At 40.5% G+C, this 20,435-nt stretch overlaps 1 protein-coding gene across 2 annotated transcripts in view; it reads right to left on the minus strand.

Annotated features, from left to right (window-relative positions):
- The window catches only part of ece2a (endothelin converting enzyme 2a), a 107,985-nt gene extending 90,169 nt beyond the window's left edge, over window positions 1-17,816 (minus strand). Inside the window, exons 1-2 of one of the 2 annotated variants that reach the window (XM_061731103.1) lie at window positions 17,772-17,816; window positions 16,833-16,997 (exon numbers count right to left, since the gene is read on the minus strand). In XM_061731103.1, the coding sequence (XP_061587087.1) occupies window positions 16,833-16,997; window positions 17,772-17,805 (199 nt within the window). In that variant the 5' untranslated portion in view covers window positions 17,806-17,816. Of the gene's footprint in view, window positions 1-16,832; window positions 16,998-17,561 lie in introns of both variants that reach the window. The other variant, XM_061731104.1, reaches the window with a different exon arrangement.
- Window positions 17,817-20,435: the final 2,619 nt, after the last annotated feature.

The raw sequence follows: 20,435 nt of genomic DNA on the forward strand, positions 1-20,435 counted from the left end.
CCTAAAGTTGTGGATCCATCCATCCATAAAATTGTGTACAATGACCTCCCAGAAATCCCTCAGACAGAGCCACTCGTGACGATTGACTGCAGACGCCCACATCAAGCAGTTATGTGCAACTTTCCAAGAAATGTAGGATAACACTCCATCACATGCATCCTAGTATCATGTTATGAATCAGAAAAGGTCTCAAAGAGGGCCGGATAATGACCTAAATGCTCACCTCTCTTACATCGAGTTAGTGTGAGTCCTTCTCAACAAAAGAGTTACAGTAAAAGAAAAACAGGGCTGTGGAAATACTTAAAATATTATTGGCTGTATTCTCCACTGAATATTATAATATCAAAGAGCAAGAAATGTTACTGAAGTGACATTTTGTTGTAGCTATTTATTAAACCAACTCTAATAAGTGAGCTGAAGCAAATGAGCAGTAAAGATTGATAGTGTTTCTTTGCACGGTACACATTTAACAGATTAGTGACCCAAGCAAGACAGAATTGCTGCTTCACGTCATCTTTGTTCACAAAATGCCCAGCTTTGACCTCCTCGCAGGTGACAAAAATGTATAACTCTGCGTTACTGAAGAAGGCTTGCAGCAGTAGTGCGTCACCAGAGATAACTAAATGCAGCAGGACACCAATGACGCACAAACTACGCTACTGCCTACCTGACAGGGTTTTCCCCGCTCTGAGGTACGTGATGACAGATTAATGACGCCACTGAGTCGCGCACATGGTGCCGACCCCTCGCTCAAAAGGCAAGAAAAAAAATACACACACACACACACACGCACACGCACACACACACACACACAGACACACACACACACACACACACAGACACACACACACACACTACAGCTCTAACTGTGTAGTAAGTTGCTTGTGTTGAGGAACAGACACTAAATGTGTGCAAGCATATTTGGTGAGATACGTGCCTCACTTACTGCGACATAATAAAGGCTCATCTCACTGCAGCGGCTGTTTGCTGCCTCTCTTCAAAATGTTTGAGCTCTGGATGCGAGAGTATGCAGGCATGACTACGAACCTTTGGTGCAACGGAATCATAACATAGCTTTAAGTTTATACTTGTTTTATCCAAGCTATTATTGAAGTGAACCATTTTTCTAACAATGTGATCCGATCTTCCTGTATCACACACATCTGTGTAATATGTGTTTGATTTTTATTAATTTGACTTTCCTATGAAATAAAGTGGTTCTCTCAAAGTTTCTATCTCATTCTGCACCTGTATTTTTCCAGACTGAGCCTGTCGCTTGAGTCACCGATACACTGAATGTACAAGGTCAGTGCAGAGAGAGAAGAGACTTTCTGTGATGCCATACAGGCAATTGTCACAGCAGTGGGAATGTGTTTTTTGGCGTGATGTCAACAAATGGAGTGCAGCGCTGAATGCACTTAAATGACTCTTCTTTGAGGCTGACATGATGTCTTTGTGAACAAAGCACAGCGGGTTCTAGGATGACACATCAGTTCTTGAAAATCAACTCTGGCTCTACACACAAACCTCTCAGCAGCCACTCTTCCCTCCTACTTGTCCTCTCTGCTGCTAAAACGGTGAGCCCGGAAAGAGGGGAGGAAGAGGTGAGAAATATCGGAGGGATGGATAAAAACAAATGTAACACAGGAGTGAGCTGGGTAAATGAGAAGAGGAGGTTTTTTGCAAATGCTGTTCTTGTTTTATTCGAATCATAAACACATGAGGTAAAACATACCATCCAGTGACGTTTTAATAATCACCCGCAGGCACTCTTGAAGGGCTGTCACTGAAATCAGACCCTTGTGCGACTGTAAAGTTTCAGTTGTGGGAGTGGGAATGCTTCCAATCGCACCTACAGTTATCTACTTAGACAACAATCTGTCCTTCTTTTCCATGAGTACACCCTTTAATGTAAACAACCTACTGACCTTGTGAGAAGTTCACTACATTTTATATATTCAATTAAATAGAAAGTGTATATGCTGTCAAAGCATGAAAAGTAATCCCATTATTCTTGTTACGCATGTCTCCATAATTATATTATATTATTATATAATATTATATAATTATAATATTATAATATTATTATAATAATAATAATAATAATAATAATAATAATAATAATAATAATAATAATAATAATAATAATAAGGAGATTATATTTATATTTATAATTATATTTAAGTTTATGTTCATGTTCTGGATCTCTGGAAAGAGTCTAGAGACAACATCTGTTGTATTAGACGCTATATAAATAAAATTGAATTGAATAATATCCAGACATATATCACTAGATCAAACATTGCAGTTGTACTGAATTTATCATGATTGTTATAGTTGATGTTTAGGTTGCTCCAAGGCCACCAGTGACAGAGATTTTGGAAAATAGTACTGAAGAGACTGTTATCTGAAAAGAACGACCAACTGGCAGGTCAGAGCTGTTTGCTTGTGTCCAATAAGTCAGACGATTAAAATAAGAATCTGTTAATATAGTCAAAGATCTTAATGTGTACTTAATTAACTTACTCTGCACCAATGGCACATATCTAACAAGTTTAAATTTTACCTTAAAGTGAGACAAAGGAGTATTTTCATGGAAAATGGTTTTAACTTATGATGGATTTTTTCTTTTTCTTTGTAAAGGAGCATTAATGACTTTCATGATTAAACTGTAGTTTCAATTTCATCTGAAGGAATATTTAATTACTTTTAGGAAGCGTCGTGAAGGTGAATGGTTTCCTGATAGCCTAGAAATCTCAACGTACTGCGATCAAATTTAAATTTGCTTTGCAGGTTTGTCTGGATACCATCCATTGGATTTCATTGAGGTCTTGGGGGGCCAATCAAATCAGTCTTTGTAGAGAGAGTCTCTGAGCCAGCTTTACACGATGATGACAGAGCAGCAACATTGTAATCTGTATGTAAACAGGACGGAATTCAAATCGTTCTTCAGCAAAGTAGATATAAATTATTTGCTGTTCTGGTAACAGAACAGGTGAAATTTAAATTAACTTGTCCACACAAAACACTCCAGCTGAATCGTTTCTGGCGTTGTGAATATGTCATCTAATTCGTTGGTCTGATTGGTCGTAACGATTGGTGCCACCCTTTGGATGGGGGGACCCTATGGATCATTTTCAGAACCTGAGTGTGTATGTATGTATGTATGTACATACATATACATATACATATACATATATATATATATATATATATATATATATATATATTAGGGCTGGGCGATATGGACCAAAAGTCATATCTCGATATTTTCTAGCTAAATGGCGATACTCGATATATATCTCGATATTTTTTCTGTGCCTTAATTGGGGTTTCCCCCAAAGCATTATAGCATAGCATCTCTGTTAGCTTCATTTTTTTCTGAGGCAAACCCTTAAAAAAACAGTCAGTTTTAATACAAAGCCTCGTGCCAAATGTCACACAGGTACCTTTGTTAACAGAGGTCTGCACAATATCAAAATGTATAAAACAAATGAAATAAAAATAAACTGCCTGCATATATAGAATAAAAATGCATCAATAAAAAAAATATATATATATATATATATATATATATATATACACACATATACACACACACATAAACAATATATAGATACACACATACATACACATGATAAGAAACTCAGCAAGTGAAGTCTGTGGAGTTTGATGTGGACTGTAGGAAATTAAAAAAAAAAAACAAGAAATATGAAGACCTTGAGGCTGGCACAGAGTGGTGTAGAGTCGTGATATCAGCCTGTGCCATGCACTGTTTGCAGAGCTAGCAGGACTCCGTGGATGACGGCCAAGAAGGACACCACAAATGACAAAGAGACACAAAAGAGTTGAAAATAGTAAAACATTGTGACATAGGCAAAAACTTTCACAGATAATCTGCAATCTTCCGGAAGTACACCAGATGCAGCCCACCGTTTGTTTATGGGGTGTTAATTAACATCATACAAACAGTAAAATATGCCAGGGGTATTAGCATGGTGGGGATCTGCTTAACTGGGTGTGAGAATAAAGTAAAACAACACCCAAGTTCACAAAAGAATAAATAAAAAAGAAAACATGGACTGTTTTAAAACTACAGTCACAATCCTTACAACTTCCACCCTCCTCTCTCGCAACCCACTTTGTTTTCCAAAATGTTGACTTAACCTCAGAAAAACAGTTCTCGTACAAGTATAATTGTATGCAACAACCTTTTTAATCAAGTCAAGTGCTCATCGGACTCATTGGTTTGCCGTATGTAATTTGCACTCTTGAGTGTGAGTAGCAGCCGTCCAACCCCTCACATGCTATTACAACAAGTGAATGAGTCAGAGTGGCATAGCTGCCCTCATAGGTGGTCTGTCGAGGTAAAAAAGAGAGATATCCAACATCCACACACATACAGTAAACCGACACCCATTGCTGTTTGTGTGTGTCTGTGATCTACATACCATACATGCATATAGAAGCAAACACAAGTTTGATAATAAGATGTTTTTGAGTTGCCCCAGAACAGAGAAAAACCCATTGCAGCATAACAAACAATGTGACACACAAATGTGCACACACTACTGCACTCCCTCTGTGCTCTGTTTATCAGGGCCGGGCCCATCGATCATTCTTGCCTGGTTGCCCGGGTAACCCCATTATTATTCCAGGCACGGAGCACCAACTTGCAGAGAGAGCAGTGTGTATGTGTTGCTTGTGTAGAGGAGATCCCCACTGGCTCCAAGGTAAAGGAGCCAACCTTCCTGTTATCCTCTCTTCCAGCATCGTCAGTGATCTGCATACCTATGAGCGCAGACGTGTGAGACATGCTCACAAACACACACGGTGACTTCTTTGAGCCACACAAATCCATCCTTATGATATAATTGGACATCCTTCCATCCCATCCCCAGCACTGCACCACTTTCCTGCTCCCCATCATTATGTTTTTCATTAAGCATCTTTCCTCCATTTTCTACACCACCCTGCCGAATTTCATTCAGCTTGCATCCTTATCTGCTCACTCGCTCTCATTGTTCATTCACATTCTGCGGCTGCGGGCCTCATTCATAAACAGAACCACTCCTTACAGCGGCAAAAAAGTAGGGAGGTAGGGAGAGGGAAGGAGGAAAGGGCTGGGTGGAGGCAGGGTTGCCCCTACTGACTTACTGACTGCTGCATGGTGAGGGCTCCCTGAGCACCAAAAAGCCATCAATGCAGATGCAGAGGAGAGGGGATTGGGGGAGACTGGGGGGGGCAAGATTATATCTACTTCAAGCTAAACTCTCCTTCTTTTCCTCTTTCATTCATTCACTCATTCTAGACTACAGCCATTCATTCATTCATTCGTTCATTCATTCAAACCATTCTTCATTCAGGCACCATCCCTCTTCTTCAAGAGTTTTGGAGCTGCTGCAGACGCCTCGACTCGTCTCCATCAGACAGCGTGTTGGCGTACAAAATATTGTACCCAAGGACAGTAAAGCTGTATTTGCATGTGCATGTGCATGTGCATGAGTGTAATTTAGCACTGGTTGGGGCCAGAGGACACTGCAGACAAAACAACCTCTGCTGCCTTTGTTTGCCAGGGAGCTTCATTTATCACTGCATCACATTTTTAAAGAGAAAAGCAACATTTCCTTATCACTGCTGCTCAATCTCACCAAGAAAGGTGTCCAGATCCTTCAGTAACGTCACTGAACCATTCGGGGGTGAATTAAGCTTTCTGATCATATATATTTCACTTCCAGTTGATTTCCTGTGGCATTTGGAGGTAGAGTGTAAAACACAAAAGAAGGATTTGATAGAAAGGGATCAGAAAAGAGGAAAAACATGAAAATAAATGAACACAAGCTAAGTTCATGTCAGTCTATTATTTCATAATGGCATTTTAAAATGAAACCAATCGCATCTATATGAATATTCCAACTACATGTTGCAAAAGATATATTTCCATATTACATCAACACGTATCACGCTGCTATTCATGTACAGTTAAGTGAAAACTCAGCTGGAAATTACCTTTTTTTTTTAAGATAGGAAAAAGCTGGGTAGAGAGTGTTGAGAGACACACAGTAGAGGACAAAAGCTTTTCTACATGGCTCACCTCCAGATAACTCGACCTATTGAGCTAACCGGCGCCCTGGAAATAACCTTTATTGCCCATTGCTCTTATGATGGCTTTTCTCTCGCGGGTTTGGACTGCTGCACTATTATAAATGCAGACTTTGGCAGCACAACAGCTGATACCACAGACAACGAAGTCAGCAGCCCTTGCTGTTCCATCTTCCCATTGCTGTTGACACAAGCAAGGTGCATCTGATATAAGCATGGCAAACCAGGGACGAACTACATCATTGCTTCTAAATGCTTTCAGTTTTATAATACTGAAGACTGATCTTGATGGAGCAGTGTGTAATCCAGGCATAATCGCTGAGAAAAGTTTGACGGTTTGAAATGCAACCGCGCTAATGGATGTAGAGATGAAAAAAAGAGGAAAAGAGGGCACAAAGTTGGTTAGAATCAAAAAACACCAGTGTTTAAAAAGAGATAAAAACTTGGAAAACTTTACACGGAAAGTTGTGGAGATAGTTTTAAGAAATAGATGAACTCTCCAGAAGCAGAAGTATATCTGATATCAGCTAGGTTGTGTGACAGCTGCTAAGACTTCAAACGCCTCTCACTCTATCCCATGCTCTCTGTGTTTGCCAGTTACTTTCCATCCCATCAGCATTTTATCTGTGCGTGTGCGTGTGTGTGTGTGTGTGTGTGTGTGTGTGTGTGTGTGTGTGTGTGTGCTCCTCCAGCTTGACAAACGAAAGTGAAGTATCTCACATGAAGCTTTAAATCAAATTATTTCAACTATAAAATATTGACCATCCATCAACCACATGGAAATTGAAGTGTTGTAAGTATTTTCCTTTATAATGAATACAAAATAAGATAATGAAAATGAAACAGCAGCAGTGGCTGAGAGCGTCCCGTGAAAATGTGCCGACACGTCAAGTGGAATTCCGCCTTCTGAATGAGCCGCAGCCAGACGTGATATCCTGCCAATAGTTAGTCGGACTGCTCTGGAAAAAGTGCAGCTCCCACAGCTCTCAGCATGGTTGTAAACACCTCTGCTCGGGTTATATATAGCTGCACCGGCTCAGGGAGCACAGGTGGATATCTCTGAAACCAAATACTGACAAACAGGCACGGGGAGGGCAAAGGAGGCATAAGTGAGGTGCTGGTCAATGAAGAAATGAGAGGGGAGATGGTGAAGATGAAATAAAAGAGATAAAGTGACATCAGGAAGTGTTAGAGGGATGTGATGAAGAGGGAGAGAAGGAGCAAGAAATGTGAGAGGTGATGGCGGGAGGACTTGCTATTACATCGAAATGTCCAAATAAAATGTCCTTTGTAGTCAAGGCACTGGGTCACGACAGCTGTCTGCACAGTCACACTCCTTCATGATTCCTTTGGCAATAAACACCACTTACATCATCCTCGCGAGCTGAAAGGAACCAGGGAGCAAGAATACAATGATGTCAGCTGAGCTGCTAAACAAAAAAGTACAACTCCATAGACTGTTGTTGATGTTAGCTCTGATATGAAAAATGGGCCTGCCCAGATCATCATTTTCAGCTGTACTTTTGACTTATTGGAGTAAAAATTTCAGAAATGTTGTATAGACAGATCTTTAAAGCTCGACTTAACCCAGAAACTAAAACAGCTACACTCGATTGATTTACCTGGACTGTTTGACCCCATCAAATGTCTTTGAATTTCATTTGCTGAATGCGAAATGAGCTCAGAAAGCTTGTTATGTAAAACTAAAGTTCCATGGTTAGGACCACTTATCATACATTTTAAATCAAGTTCATGCAGCTAAAAATGTGATTATGTGTAGTTGTTACAAAGTCATTGTGCGCATGTCAAAGAAATAATCAGTAATTAAAGGTTTTCCCCCTCATAACCAGGAACCTTAAAATGAAAATTATTTCACTGTGAGCTGTGTGCATTGATGCTAAAACTGCCAGCGCGTATTCCAGCGTCCCTGTGAGCCTCCGAACGCAGTTTTAGCTCTGACTCTGGAGACCATTTGTCACGTTGCTGTAACAAGTGTATCAGACACAGACAGTGTTCAGGAACCGTCTCACACACACACACACACGTCTCCTCTACAACTACACACTCCAAGATAAAAGAGCCATTACATCACCCCACCACCCCACCCACTGGAGAATGAGCCATGAACACTGACCACTTGGAGGTGCGGGGTCATTACATCACTGGCAGCAGCCCGGGGCAGGCCATAGAAGAAGGGGCTGGGGCGTTGTGGCAGCAGGAACTGGGCCATGAGTGCGCTGATCAATGCTAATGCTGGGTAATATTGCAGAGACGCACGCTGGTCTGATGGAGGGTCGGAGGCTGCTTGACGCACTGCAATGACACACACCACTCCAGGCCTTCAGCGTAAAATGAATCCAGATCGGCACGTAATGGCAATATTAACGATGGTGGCAAGTCACATTAGGAGGCTGCACAGGAAACAAGCGTTCTTTATTAAGATAAATAACCTAATAACTATGTGTTAGTGTTACACACAGTGCCATTTCCTAACTGTTGGCTTTTCCTGACTCAACCTACTTCAGTTTTTGATCAAACCTTTAGATAAAATTCATTTTTACTTGGTTCTGTCTTCAAATCCAAATGTTTCTGCACAGTCTGGGTTATGTTGAGGTGAAACCTGCAGTGACTGAATAACAACGAGCTTGAAGTGGGAGTCTAAATGGGCATTTCAATTTCTGTAAAAGACAGGCTCTTCGAGTTTAGCTCTTGTTGATCAGGGCCAGAAGATCTGAGATATATTTGGAGAATCCATCCTGATGTAAAACCGGAACAAAGTATGTACTTTTAATGAAGACAAATACTTGTAATGCAGAAATAGATTAGGTGACCTAGACAAAGAAAAAGGAGCAATGTGTAAAACTGTTGGTTAAACTATTCCAAAATAACCAAGAAACAGCAAGAGAGTGAGCAGAAATAAGTGCAGTCGCACTATGTATTCACTAGGTTTGCTCCTTCCAGTCTCGTAATAAAAGTTTCTGCCATGTGTAGCAGTAGCGAGCAACATGATGAAATAAAGAAGTTGCACGGTTTCTGGGTGTACTTGAACTTGAGCCAAATTACCATTTGAAGATAGGTAAACAGAAACAGGAAGGATGACTGAAGCTCTCGGGACGAGAATTTTCCCACCATGACAATCCCCTGGTACTGGAACAAAAGCCTTGTTAAGAGGCGACAAAGCAGCAGATGAAACCAGGACTTAAACAAGAGTTAGTAACGGCAGTGCTTTCCCCTGTTGGAGAGAGCTCCTGGACACCAAAGAAATGAAGTTGGATGCGGAACTTACAACGTCTCTTTTAGTTTGGTAGCTGAACTGCTGCTGATTTGTCTCGCACAACATTTTTGATGGTCGAGTAAGTCAAGTTACTCTGGTGTTAATTCAACACCAAATGTATTGACCTCGACTGTGTCCCATCTGCCCACAGAAGATTGATGCAGAGCTGATTCCACTTGTTTAAGAATTGCAATCGCAGAATTTTTTAAGTTTTAGAAATGATGGCAAGAAAAGAGAAGTGTAACTGGGAAAAATAATTGCACTCTTGGTCGGTGATTGATTCCTTTGTTTCTCAGATTTGGGGTTTTGATTCGCAATATATTTGGCGTTGAATTGACGCCATAGAATTGACGAGGAGGGACCTGAGGGACTGCGCGTTCTCATTTCTTGTGTGAGGGTAGACCAACTTACTTTGTGCAGTTTGAATTAAATGTCTTTGCATCACATTACACATCGCTCCTTTAAATAGTTCCCTCAATAGTTCCTGTCATCTACATAAGAAGTATTTGAAAGGGAACTTATTCTGGGTTTACATCTTTTAATGCCATTTTTGGACAACAGAAGAAAATATACAATAAACTGTGCAACTGTGTTTCTGCAACTGTGAAGTTACTGGCTTTTTCCATCAAAGTAATTCCAGTGCTGGTTCGGAGTCAGTAACCGACCTAGAACCAGGTGTTCATGTTCATTTGAAAGCCACCTACAAATTCATAGTCAGGAAAACTGATCCTAATTTGGCCCCGAACCTCAGCTGGACCAGATGCAAGAACCAGTTAAGGTCAGGGGCTGGAAGCAGAATAACTGTGACCCACCAAAAACAACGTGGTTAAGTTAAGTGAGCTATTAGAGATGAAGCATCAGAGGGAGAACAATTCTTGATGTTTTAAAATAGGCAGTCATTGTGAGCGTTATCCCATACAGCAAACCTGCTGGCATTCATGGACCTGCTCCAAGCAGCAGATATAAATCTGTCAGTCGTATATTTACAATCACTGGTCAGCATGTAAGAACATCGGTTGGCAAAGTAAAAAGCATTCACACTAACACCAAGTGTTATTTACAATAACACTTCTAAATGCAGATGGAGCATTATTAAGACAAGGGTTTGGAGGGAAAACAAGATAAATGCCATTCTAAGCAACACTCATTTGCATTGTCTTCAGTAAGCGAAAATGGTCAAAGATGCTCTCAATTCAGCATCGTTCTCACAACGTAAACAAAGGTAAGTTCAAGCAGTGCAAACAAGACAACTGGCAGGTCTATAAGTTGGTTTAGTAGTTTGAGGAGGCGGGGCACTTAGGGCCACGTGTTGTGTGCGTCATCTCATTTTTACTTTAATTCGGAGACTGTACTGTTCAGAGTAACTGCTGACTTTGATGATCCACGAGAGGCAAAAGTAGGTTAGGAAGAGGATGGGGAGAGGAAACATTCGTGACGGGGAAGGCAGTATTCCTCAGAAGCTCAAGAGTAAAGACTTGGGATGCATTAGGCAGAGAGATTAACAGCAAGTTGTGGCATGAAACTGTCAGGACAGACATCAAAACTGGCACCAGGATGCAGCAAAATATTCCACAACCCCCCCCTCATCCACGCATCCCTCCTTCACTCTTCCCCTTCCTCCTTCCATCCCTTCTTTCTTTCCATGCTCTAACGATTATCATAATGGAAATGACCTCCATCTCAGAGTGCTGAATGGCCTAAACTCGATTAGTTATTTACCTAGCTTCCAGTTTTGTTCTCTATCAACACACAATAACGTCAGTGTGGCGCCTGCAGTCTTTCCTCAGGTCTGTCTGTTTTCTCTGGACAGATAGATCCCTGCATCATGAGGATGACTTCATGTGTCATTTTGTACAAGCAAGTTGTCTCCGGATTTTCTGTTCAAATGTCTTTGCGTTCTACGGTTCACCATCCAGACATGTGTTTTTGTTTTTGTTTTTTAAACACAGACTGGTCGCATGAATGCATGTCTTTTAGATTTGGGCATACAAGAGAAACAGATGAGAGCCTTCAAGTGATATAACAGCTTCCCTGTAAGGTGAAATCAGCGTGCGAAAACCGGACACCCCTAATGTTTCCTGCAGCAGCGCAATGCAGGAGAGAAGCAAGGGAAGAGATGTGAAACATAAGACTCTATAGTCTCTGAGCCCACTCACGCCTCTGCTGTAGGTGTGCCTGTGACGCACGCTGAAAAATTAGTTAGCATAAAAGTGAACTCATCAGTTGCTGTTCAAACTTAAGATACCTGTTTTGACCACAAAGACACCAGAATAACAGCAGGCAAATGAAAACCGGAGCACTTCCGAGTATAATCCTGCATTTGGAGCTGCTGTTTTTTCAGGAATACAGCTACATCAAAAAAAGAGAGAAAAAAATTGTATTGAAAAAGAAAAAAAATGACAGGAGCATCAATCTCTTTCCCACCGGCACACAAACACAGCAGAAAGCCCCGTCAGTCCCTGACACAAATTCAACAACCCTCCTGACAGACACCAACGTGCACGTGCAGGAGCGACGCTTACACCAAAGAGAAACAGACCAACATATGCGCTTTCCACGAGAAAACACTCACTGCCATCTTAAACTCTTCCAGTAACTCATTAAAAAAAACACACACGCCACAATTTTTCACCATCTAAGATCTGGCTGATAAATCACAGCGAAGACGAAGATGACTTGTTTCGATTATGTTTAAATAGAATCACTCAAATTGAGAATGGCTGCAAAGCTATCTATTTAATAACACTTAAATACACATAACATTAAAAAATATTCTGCACATATTATCCATCTGGAGACTTTTACAGTCTACCTTTGTGGCCAATTTACTGATAATTTATCTGCTGCTTCTATTTATTGCTGTCATTGTCTACCGTCTTGTTAATAGTTATTAGGATACTTTTAAGATACTATTAAGATTCATCATTGTTCACAAATGATTTATATATATAGGAGGTATACATGTATATATATATATATATATATATATATATATATATATATATATATATATATATATATATATATATATATATATATATATATGTATACCTCCTATATATTGGCTCTATATATATGTATATGTATATATATATATATATATATATATATATATATAATGTTAATGCACCTTAGATCAAGGCAAAGTCGTTGTAATGTGAGGTCACTTTACAATAAACTGATTCTCACTCTTAAATCAGAGAAATTAATTTTACTGTGAATGAAAGTCAATCAGTTTCACATTTTGTGATGCTCACTCTGTAAGTTGAGCAAAGTAGTCTTACAGAGCAAGGTGGCCATTTGAAAATAATAGAAAGGTGTTTTTTCCCCAATGCAACAGTGACACCTTGTGGTTATTTATAGAACGGCAACTCTAAACCAAAGACTTCATACAACTCCAAATACACCATCTGTTATTTCAAAAGTTTTGTAATGAAGGACATTAAAGAACGTGGTCCTTACTAGATCTTAAAGGTATGTAAACAAACCCTCAGATGAACAATTACTATTTCAGTTTGACAAAAACTAAGCAGAAATGCAGAATCCATGTGTGCGTGGGAAAGCCAAGTTCCCACATGATTGATCAGCTTGAAGAAACACCTCAAGCAACATTAACTTAAAGTTATCCTTTTCTGTTTGATGTTGTCCATCTCTGAAATCATTGTAAAGAAATTATACAATGTTGCTTTACTTAAACTGAGGTTTGCAGGTGCCTAAAACCTTGGAATTCAGAGAGGATGAGTTTTTTTATCACACAACAATGTTTTACATAAATCATACACTACGCTACAGTGTAACAGAATTGAATTTAAACAAAAACTGACAGTATTACTCTAACTTTAACTTTATTCAGCTTACTTCCAATTAATCATGTAGGTATTTTTCAGAATTTATATCCCATAGCATCAAACATACGCACATAGTAAATCCGCCCAGACTGAGTTGGAAGAAGATGCTTCCAGGGCTCCCAGTGCTGCTAACCATGCAACTTAAAATTGGCTTTACCGCAACATTTTTCTTTCCATCTTCACTGTATTGCTGTTAGATGGATTGAAAAATTGAGAAATGAGCAGAAAATCTTGAGAATTTAAACAAATTTGTTTTTTTTTTATCTGTAATTTTAAATGTGAAAGAGTGAAGCAGTGCAAACCTTTATCTGAAGAATTTAAATTATAGAATCAGCTGGGAAACTGAGTCCATGTTTTGATTAAATCATCCAACATGAGGCCATTTGTTGACTTTAATTGTTGAGAAAGGATTATGCCAAAACTTTCTTCCTATGTATAAGTCATAACAAGATCATCTCCTGGTTCCACATCCTTATTATCGTCACAAGTTTGTGAATTTTGTTTCACACGAGGATCTGAAGGATCTTTTCTCTTGAAAAATGAACTCACAGTTTGGAGCGACGAGCAAAGTGAAAGCACCAGCAGAGCGCTTCATCATAACATAGACACCTGCTGTTGCTATGACGACAAAAGGCTCAAATTAGCTCTCCTTTCTTTCTCAATCACAGATGATACATGGACATGCACTCACATTTTCTGTGCTTCAGAAGATATATGATGACAATAAAAAAACTAGGTCATATTTGCAAGTTTCACTGATGCTGCAAGACTTATTGGTCGCTGTCTGGAGTCCTTACATCACTTATTAGCTGGTATCCTGCGTTAATGAATTTACACACATTTCCATAACCTATTACAGACAAACACAAATGTGGTAGCAGTGATGCATCTTTTCAAATCTAAATTACTTCCAGTTCTCAATTCAGTTTTGTTCATCATTCTAGCAATGTTGGTGCCATTTAGCCCTGATTTCCAGTTTCAAGTTCAGTTCAAGGATGCATCAAGGAAGGCTGTTCCACATGTACACCAATACAGGCCTCAACTGATTTGACCAGTGTCTGCATACAAACACAGAACCAGTTTTATGTTGGTACAAAAGCAGTATGAAGAACGATTGCCTACTCTTGACTTTATTATATTTGTATTTACGTTTCATCTTTAATGAAAAAAGAAACCTCTCAGTGTGTTTGTGTTTGAAAATGTAATCAGGTCAACACAGTTATGATCAACTAAATATATAGGAGCAATAATACAGTTAAACCTTACATTCTTTCGGAGAATGACATTTCCATCATTCTTGATGCAACAACTATGTGCCAACATAACGACAGCAACACTCAACACCCTGCAGCCCCACATCCTGGCCACTAAACTTTCCTCCCACTTTCATCTGGATGACCAGTTAATTCTGATTTGATTTTTGATTTGATTTGATTTATTTATTTGCACAACATGAAAACGGTACAAAGTTAAAATGAATATAAAAGCATGAAAATATGTGCAGGTGAGAAAGGAAGCCCTAAATGTGCTTATTCAAAGTTCTCACCAAGATAATACATTACATTATAATAACAGCAAGTACAAAAACAGCGTTCAAATAAGATGGATATTTACAAACAATTTCTCAGTTGGATGAGTGTGTGTGCTTGCGTGTGAGCATGCACATGTGTGTTTGTATGTGTGTGTGTGTGTGTGTGTGCGTGTGTATGTGCATTCTGTGGATCCTGGACTTTCTGACCAACAGGACTCAGAGGGTTCGGGTCAACAACTCTCTCTCTGACCTCTGCTCCACCTCCACTGGCTCCCCCCAGGGCTGTGTGCTCTCCCCCCTGCTCTTCATCCTCTACACCGATGACTGCAGAGCCACACAGCCCAACCGCCATCTGGTCAAGTACGCTGACGACACAGTTCTCCTGTCGCTGCTGTCAGGCCCCTCACAACATCACGGACCCGTTCTGCAGGAGTTCGTGGAGTGGTGTGACAGCTCCAAACTGGAACTAAACCCCAGCAAGACCAAAGAGATGGTGGTGACCTTCTCCAGCAGACAGAGGGATCTGGCTGCTGCAGTCACCACCACCATCCACGGGAAGCCAGTGGAGTCAGTCGTGGAATACAAATACCTGGGCACCATCTTTGACAACCTCCTGAAATTCTCTGCCAACACAGAGGAGATTCTCAGGAAGTGTCACCAACGGCTGTACCTCCTCAGGAAACTCAACTCCTTTGGAGTCAGCACTCACATCATGATGACTTTTTACTATGCCTTCCTGGAAAGCATCATGGCCTTCTCTATGACCTGCTGTTTCCACTCCCTCAGCACCCAGAACAGGAACAGACTGCAGAGCACAGCATCACTATGCTCTAAAATCACCGGCCTGCCGGTCAGAACTCTGTCTGTGGTTTTCAACCAACAGGCCCTCAGTCAGGCAGCTAAAATCATGAAGGACCCCTCCCACATACTTCACCCCGCATTTCAGTGGCTCCCCTCTAGGCGGCGCCTCCGCTGCGTCGCCTGCCGGACTGAGAGGAGGAGAGCTACTTTTGTCCCCAAAGCTACCCTGCTCTTTAATTCCAGCTGCTAAACTCCATCCCCCACATCCACAGACCCCAGCCCCCCCACCCCCCCCCCCACCCCCCGGACTACTCTATACTTCTGTTGGACTGTTTTCATCCACTGTCGCCACTTTACAATGACACTTTATACTTTATATTTTATTTATAACAACTACAGTCACTCTATTGTACATTTTTTTTGACATTCTTATATTTATATAAACATTTTTGTACATAACGAGACATGCCCCATTTATCTGTTCATTTTATTCTATTTTACTTCTTATTCTATTTGATATTTTCAACGTCTTGCTGCTCAGTTGTCTTGCAATTGCCCATCGGGGATAAATAAAGTTTTCTGAATCTGAATCATAATGCAGCGGTGGCAAGAAATAAAAGTGGCTGAACCCCATCAGGATTAAATCAATATTTTGTCAGTTTGCAATGTCTGTTTTTGAATGTTTAAGTCCAGAAAAGGACTGTTTTCGAAATTATAAGCAACAATGTTAATAATAATAATAACAATAATAATAATCATCATCATTGTCAAAATCATAATCATAGTAATAATGAAATAAATAAGTATGCTACATAGCTCTTTTTGAAACTGCACAATTATTTTGTAGATGTCTCCACATCTCGCCCATCTGCAACTGTCATTTTCCCATATTTCTGCATGTAACTGCATATCAGAATTTCACACCGCTTACACTACATATGAATAACTGTGAAAATAACTAACGTGCAAGCTTTTGTGACAGTGCTTATCATTATAATGTGAATAATGACAAACACACATTCTATGTCCTCGTTTGACAGCAGAGGTAACAGGAATGTAGGGAAAACAAAGAACTTTGCCATGTGACACAGTCAAAATCAAAGTCAACCATGGATTTCTGTTACAACAATCAGGATGTGAGATCCACAACTTACCAGAATGACCCGCAAGTGTTATAAAGTGCAAGAGGTCCTGAATTACAGTTTGTGTTATTTCTGTTTTTCAAAGAACATCCCTGTGTGGCGGAAAGATGAACATGAAAAAAAAAATTACTCACCCAGTATAAGAATAGAGTCTTCTTTCTTGATGACTTTTTCCAGAAGGTGCTGGAATTGAGCAAAGCCGCCCAGCCAGTCATAGCACTGCTCTGTCTTGTATCTCTCATCCCAGTAGACAACATCTTTGTATTTAGAGTTGTTATCTGGCAGATGCTCCATTTTCTCTGCAACGTGTTGAAAAGACAAAGAAAACATCAAAATACTGTCTACCACTTAGTCCTTAAACAGTCTCTCAAAACTTTGGACCTACTTTGTGATATTTTGATTGATGTTTTTATTAACTGCTTTAGAGCCAAATGTTGTTTTTTTTCTAGTCGTTTTCTTATTTCTATGCATTCATAACAATGAATTGTGCATTCATATTTTTATCATGATGTATGAATAAGTTGATAGTTTCATGAACTACTATACATTTCAGCAGTCCTCCTCGTCTTGGTGCACAGCACCTAAAGGCTGATTTATGGTTCCGCGTTACACCAACGCAGACCCTACGGCGTAAGGTACGCGGCGATGCGCACGTACGGTGCGCGTCGCCGCGTACTCTACGCGTCGATTTAACGCGGAACCACAAATCAGGCTTAAATCACGCCCACCAAGCAAAGCGCATGCGTGTTCCAGTAACTTGGAGATAACCTCGTCGTAACAGTTTTGTTAATAGATTAAGAATTTTATATAATTTATCCGACACATATAAACTCTGAATTACACAATCGTTACGCATAACTTACAAACTCCTCGTTAGCGTCAGTCACTATAACCCCCAAAAAGAGCTTTAAAATGCGAATGAATCCACGTGTTGTCAGGAGAAAAAAAATAGTCCTCAAAGAGTATCGGGAAACTCGTGCGCGTGTTATCGTAAACCCGAATGAGAAGCCTTTTTTCCCCCTTTTTTTAATGCAAGACTTTAGAAAAAGTAGAATATAAAGAGGCACATGTACCCTCGGTTAATGTTTTGGGAAGGCGGAGCAACATGTTAGTTTCACCACGTGGTTATCCGGCCCTTGTGAGGCGTTCACAACTCCCTTAAAAAATTGTCCAATCTCCGCGGTGCATTCACGTTATCTCTCAACTCCCGAGTGCCTTTTTCTTGAACCTTCGAAGATTTAGGACATGCATACTTGGTTTGTTTGTTTTTTAAAATACCTATCACCCCAATGTCGTTAACGGGCTAGAAGATTTAAGTTACTTAAATCTAACACAATAAGATATGCCAGTAAATCTAATACATCTAAAAAACATTTTCTTAATTTGGATAGTTGCTCAAATTTGTGGCACACATTTTACATCTCATATAAAGAATTAACATAATTAACAAAAGCAGAATGAAAAAGAAGAACCTCTGAATGATATTTTCTAATTGAGAATATTACTGGATATCCTGAGGCTGAATTATTCCATGTTAATTAGGGCCCGAGCACTTACAGTGCGAAGGCCCTATTGTATCTGTAGGATTTTTTTTTTTTATTCTTTATTCTTTATTCTTTCTTCTGACGAATGGAGGGCCTTTTTGCCCCCCTAAACGTGCCCCAAAAGTCACCAAATTTTGCACGCAAGCCAGGCCTGGCAAAAAATTTGATATTTAATGGTTTGCATTAATGGGCGTGGCAAAATGGCTCAACAGCGCCCCCTAGAAAAACTTTGTGCCTCAATCCCCACAATACGGTTTGACGTACATGCACAAAAATCGGTACACACCTGTATCATGTCGCAACTTAAAGAAAAGTCTCTTGGCGCCATGGCTGAAACCGAACAGGAAGTCGGCCATTTTGAATTAATCGTGTAATGTTTGCGCAATTTATGCCATTCCTTCGGCAGTTAATAGGGCCCGAACCGTAACGTGCACCCAGGTGTGTTATACATCAAAATGTGCATCTCCATCCTGCGACAACGCGCATTACTTTTCTCAGTCAAAAGCGTGATCGTGGCGGCGCTAGACGCCAAAAAGCGCGCCCACCCTTCATCTGATTGGTCCATATTTGATAGTTCCCCAAAAGTCACCAAATTTTGCATGCAAGCCAGGCCTGGAGATAAATGTGATATTTCATGGTTTGCATTGATGGGCGTGGCAAAATGGCTCTTTTCTCTGCCATAACTTTTAAATGGTTTGACATAAAGAGTTGTGGGTGGTGTCATCGGACTCGGTATTGAGTCCTTGACCATAATTGGTGAAAATTAGCCCCGCCCCTTTATTCTGATTGGTTGTCCCTATTTTCTGCTATAACTTTTGAATGGTTTGACATAGAGAGTCGTGGGTGGTGTCATCGGACTCGGTATTGAGTCCTTGACCATAATTGGTGAAAATTAGCCCTGCCCCTTCTACCGATTGGTTCTCCCTATTTTCTGCTATAACTTTTGAATCGTTTGACATAGGAAGTTGTGGGTGGTGTCATTTCTGATATGCTTATGGGAGACGGTGGCCATGAGTGCGAGGGCCCTTTCATCGCTGCTTGCAGCTTTAATTATTTTCCCCCAATTTTAATGGCTTTTTTCTGAACTTTGCCATACTCCAAAACAAATTTTGTACACCCATCAAGTCTGGTGAAAATGTTTATATAATATCGGTGCCACAAAAGGGCATGAAAAAATGGCTCAATAGAGCTACCTTGAAAATTTTAAAACTCGAGCCCCTCATGAGTTTTGCCTACATGCATGAAAATTGGAAAAGTCTCGAGGACCCATATTCTTAAATGTACAGGAAAACCACCATTTTTAATTGAATTTGGGCCGATTTTTGTGATTTGCAGACCCCAATTCTGAACGAAATTCTCCCAGAGATCCGAGAGCTTTTTTATTTTTTCGTTCAGAGTCTCACCCGTAACGTTGCAGCAAAATTTGACTTTTTCCCCATTGACAATTTGAATTGTTATTATGCCCTGCATTGTTCCAGAGGCCTCAGATGTCCTGTGTATGATCAGAGTGGAGCTCTGAACAGGTCCAGGTGATGATACTTATTCACTCAGTGCCTCCTCGTGGCAACAGGAAGTGACTCACGCGACGTTTCGATGTGGCTGATCTGAGATTATGGTCGAACAGATGTCAAACCTGGTCCAATCCATGCTTAAGTTTGTTGGGCCACTGCATTGACCTCTGCAATAGTCTACTGGATCAAATAAAGCCCCCCCACAGAGCCACGATAAACAAATTGGCACCATTTCAGGCGAGAGGTTACGCGAGGATTCAAGTTTCTATACGAGCAGTTTCAGGATCCATTGTATGTTGTGATGATCATTCCTGTTGACCAACTTGTCCTCCACCCAAACACAACTTCTCAGACAGCTGGACTATGAAAATGGAGCAATTTATCAGTCAAGGATCAAATAGCTTCCAAAAGTCAAGACTCAAACAAAGAGGGCAAATAATGTATGAGCAAAACAATCTTTATTGATGGTTCATGGCCACGTCGGAGACCACAGTAGTCTGGTTCGTGGCCACGTCGGACACCACAGTAGTCTGGTTCGTGGCCACGTCGGACACCACAGTAGTCTGGTTCGTGGCCACGTCGGACACCACAGTAGTCTGGTTCGTGGCCACGTCGGACACCACAGTAGTCTGGTTCGTGGCCACGTCGGACACCACAGTAGTCTGGTTCGTGGCCACGTCGG

This window comes from Cololabis saira, chromosome 10 (genome assembly GCF_033807715.1).
Source record: "Cololabis saira isolate AMF1-May2022 chromosome 10, fColSai1.1, whole genome shotgun sequence".
Lineage (NCBI taxonomy): Eukaryota > Metazoa > Chordata > Actinopteri > Beloniformes > Belonidae > Cololabis > Cololabis saira.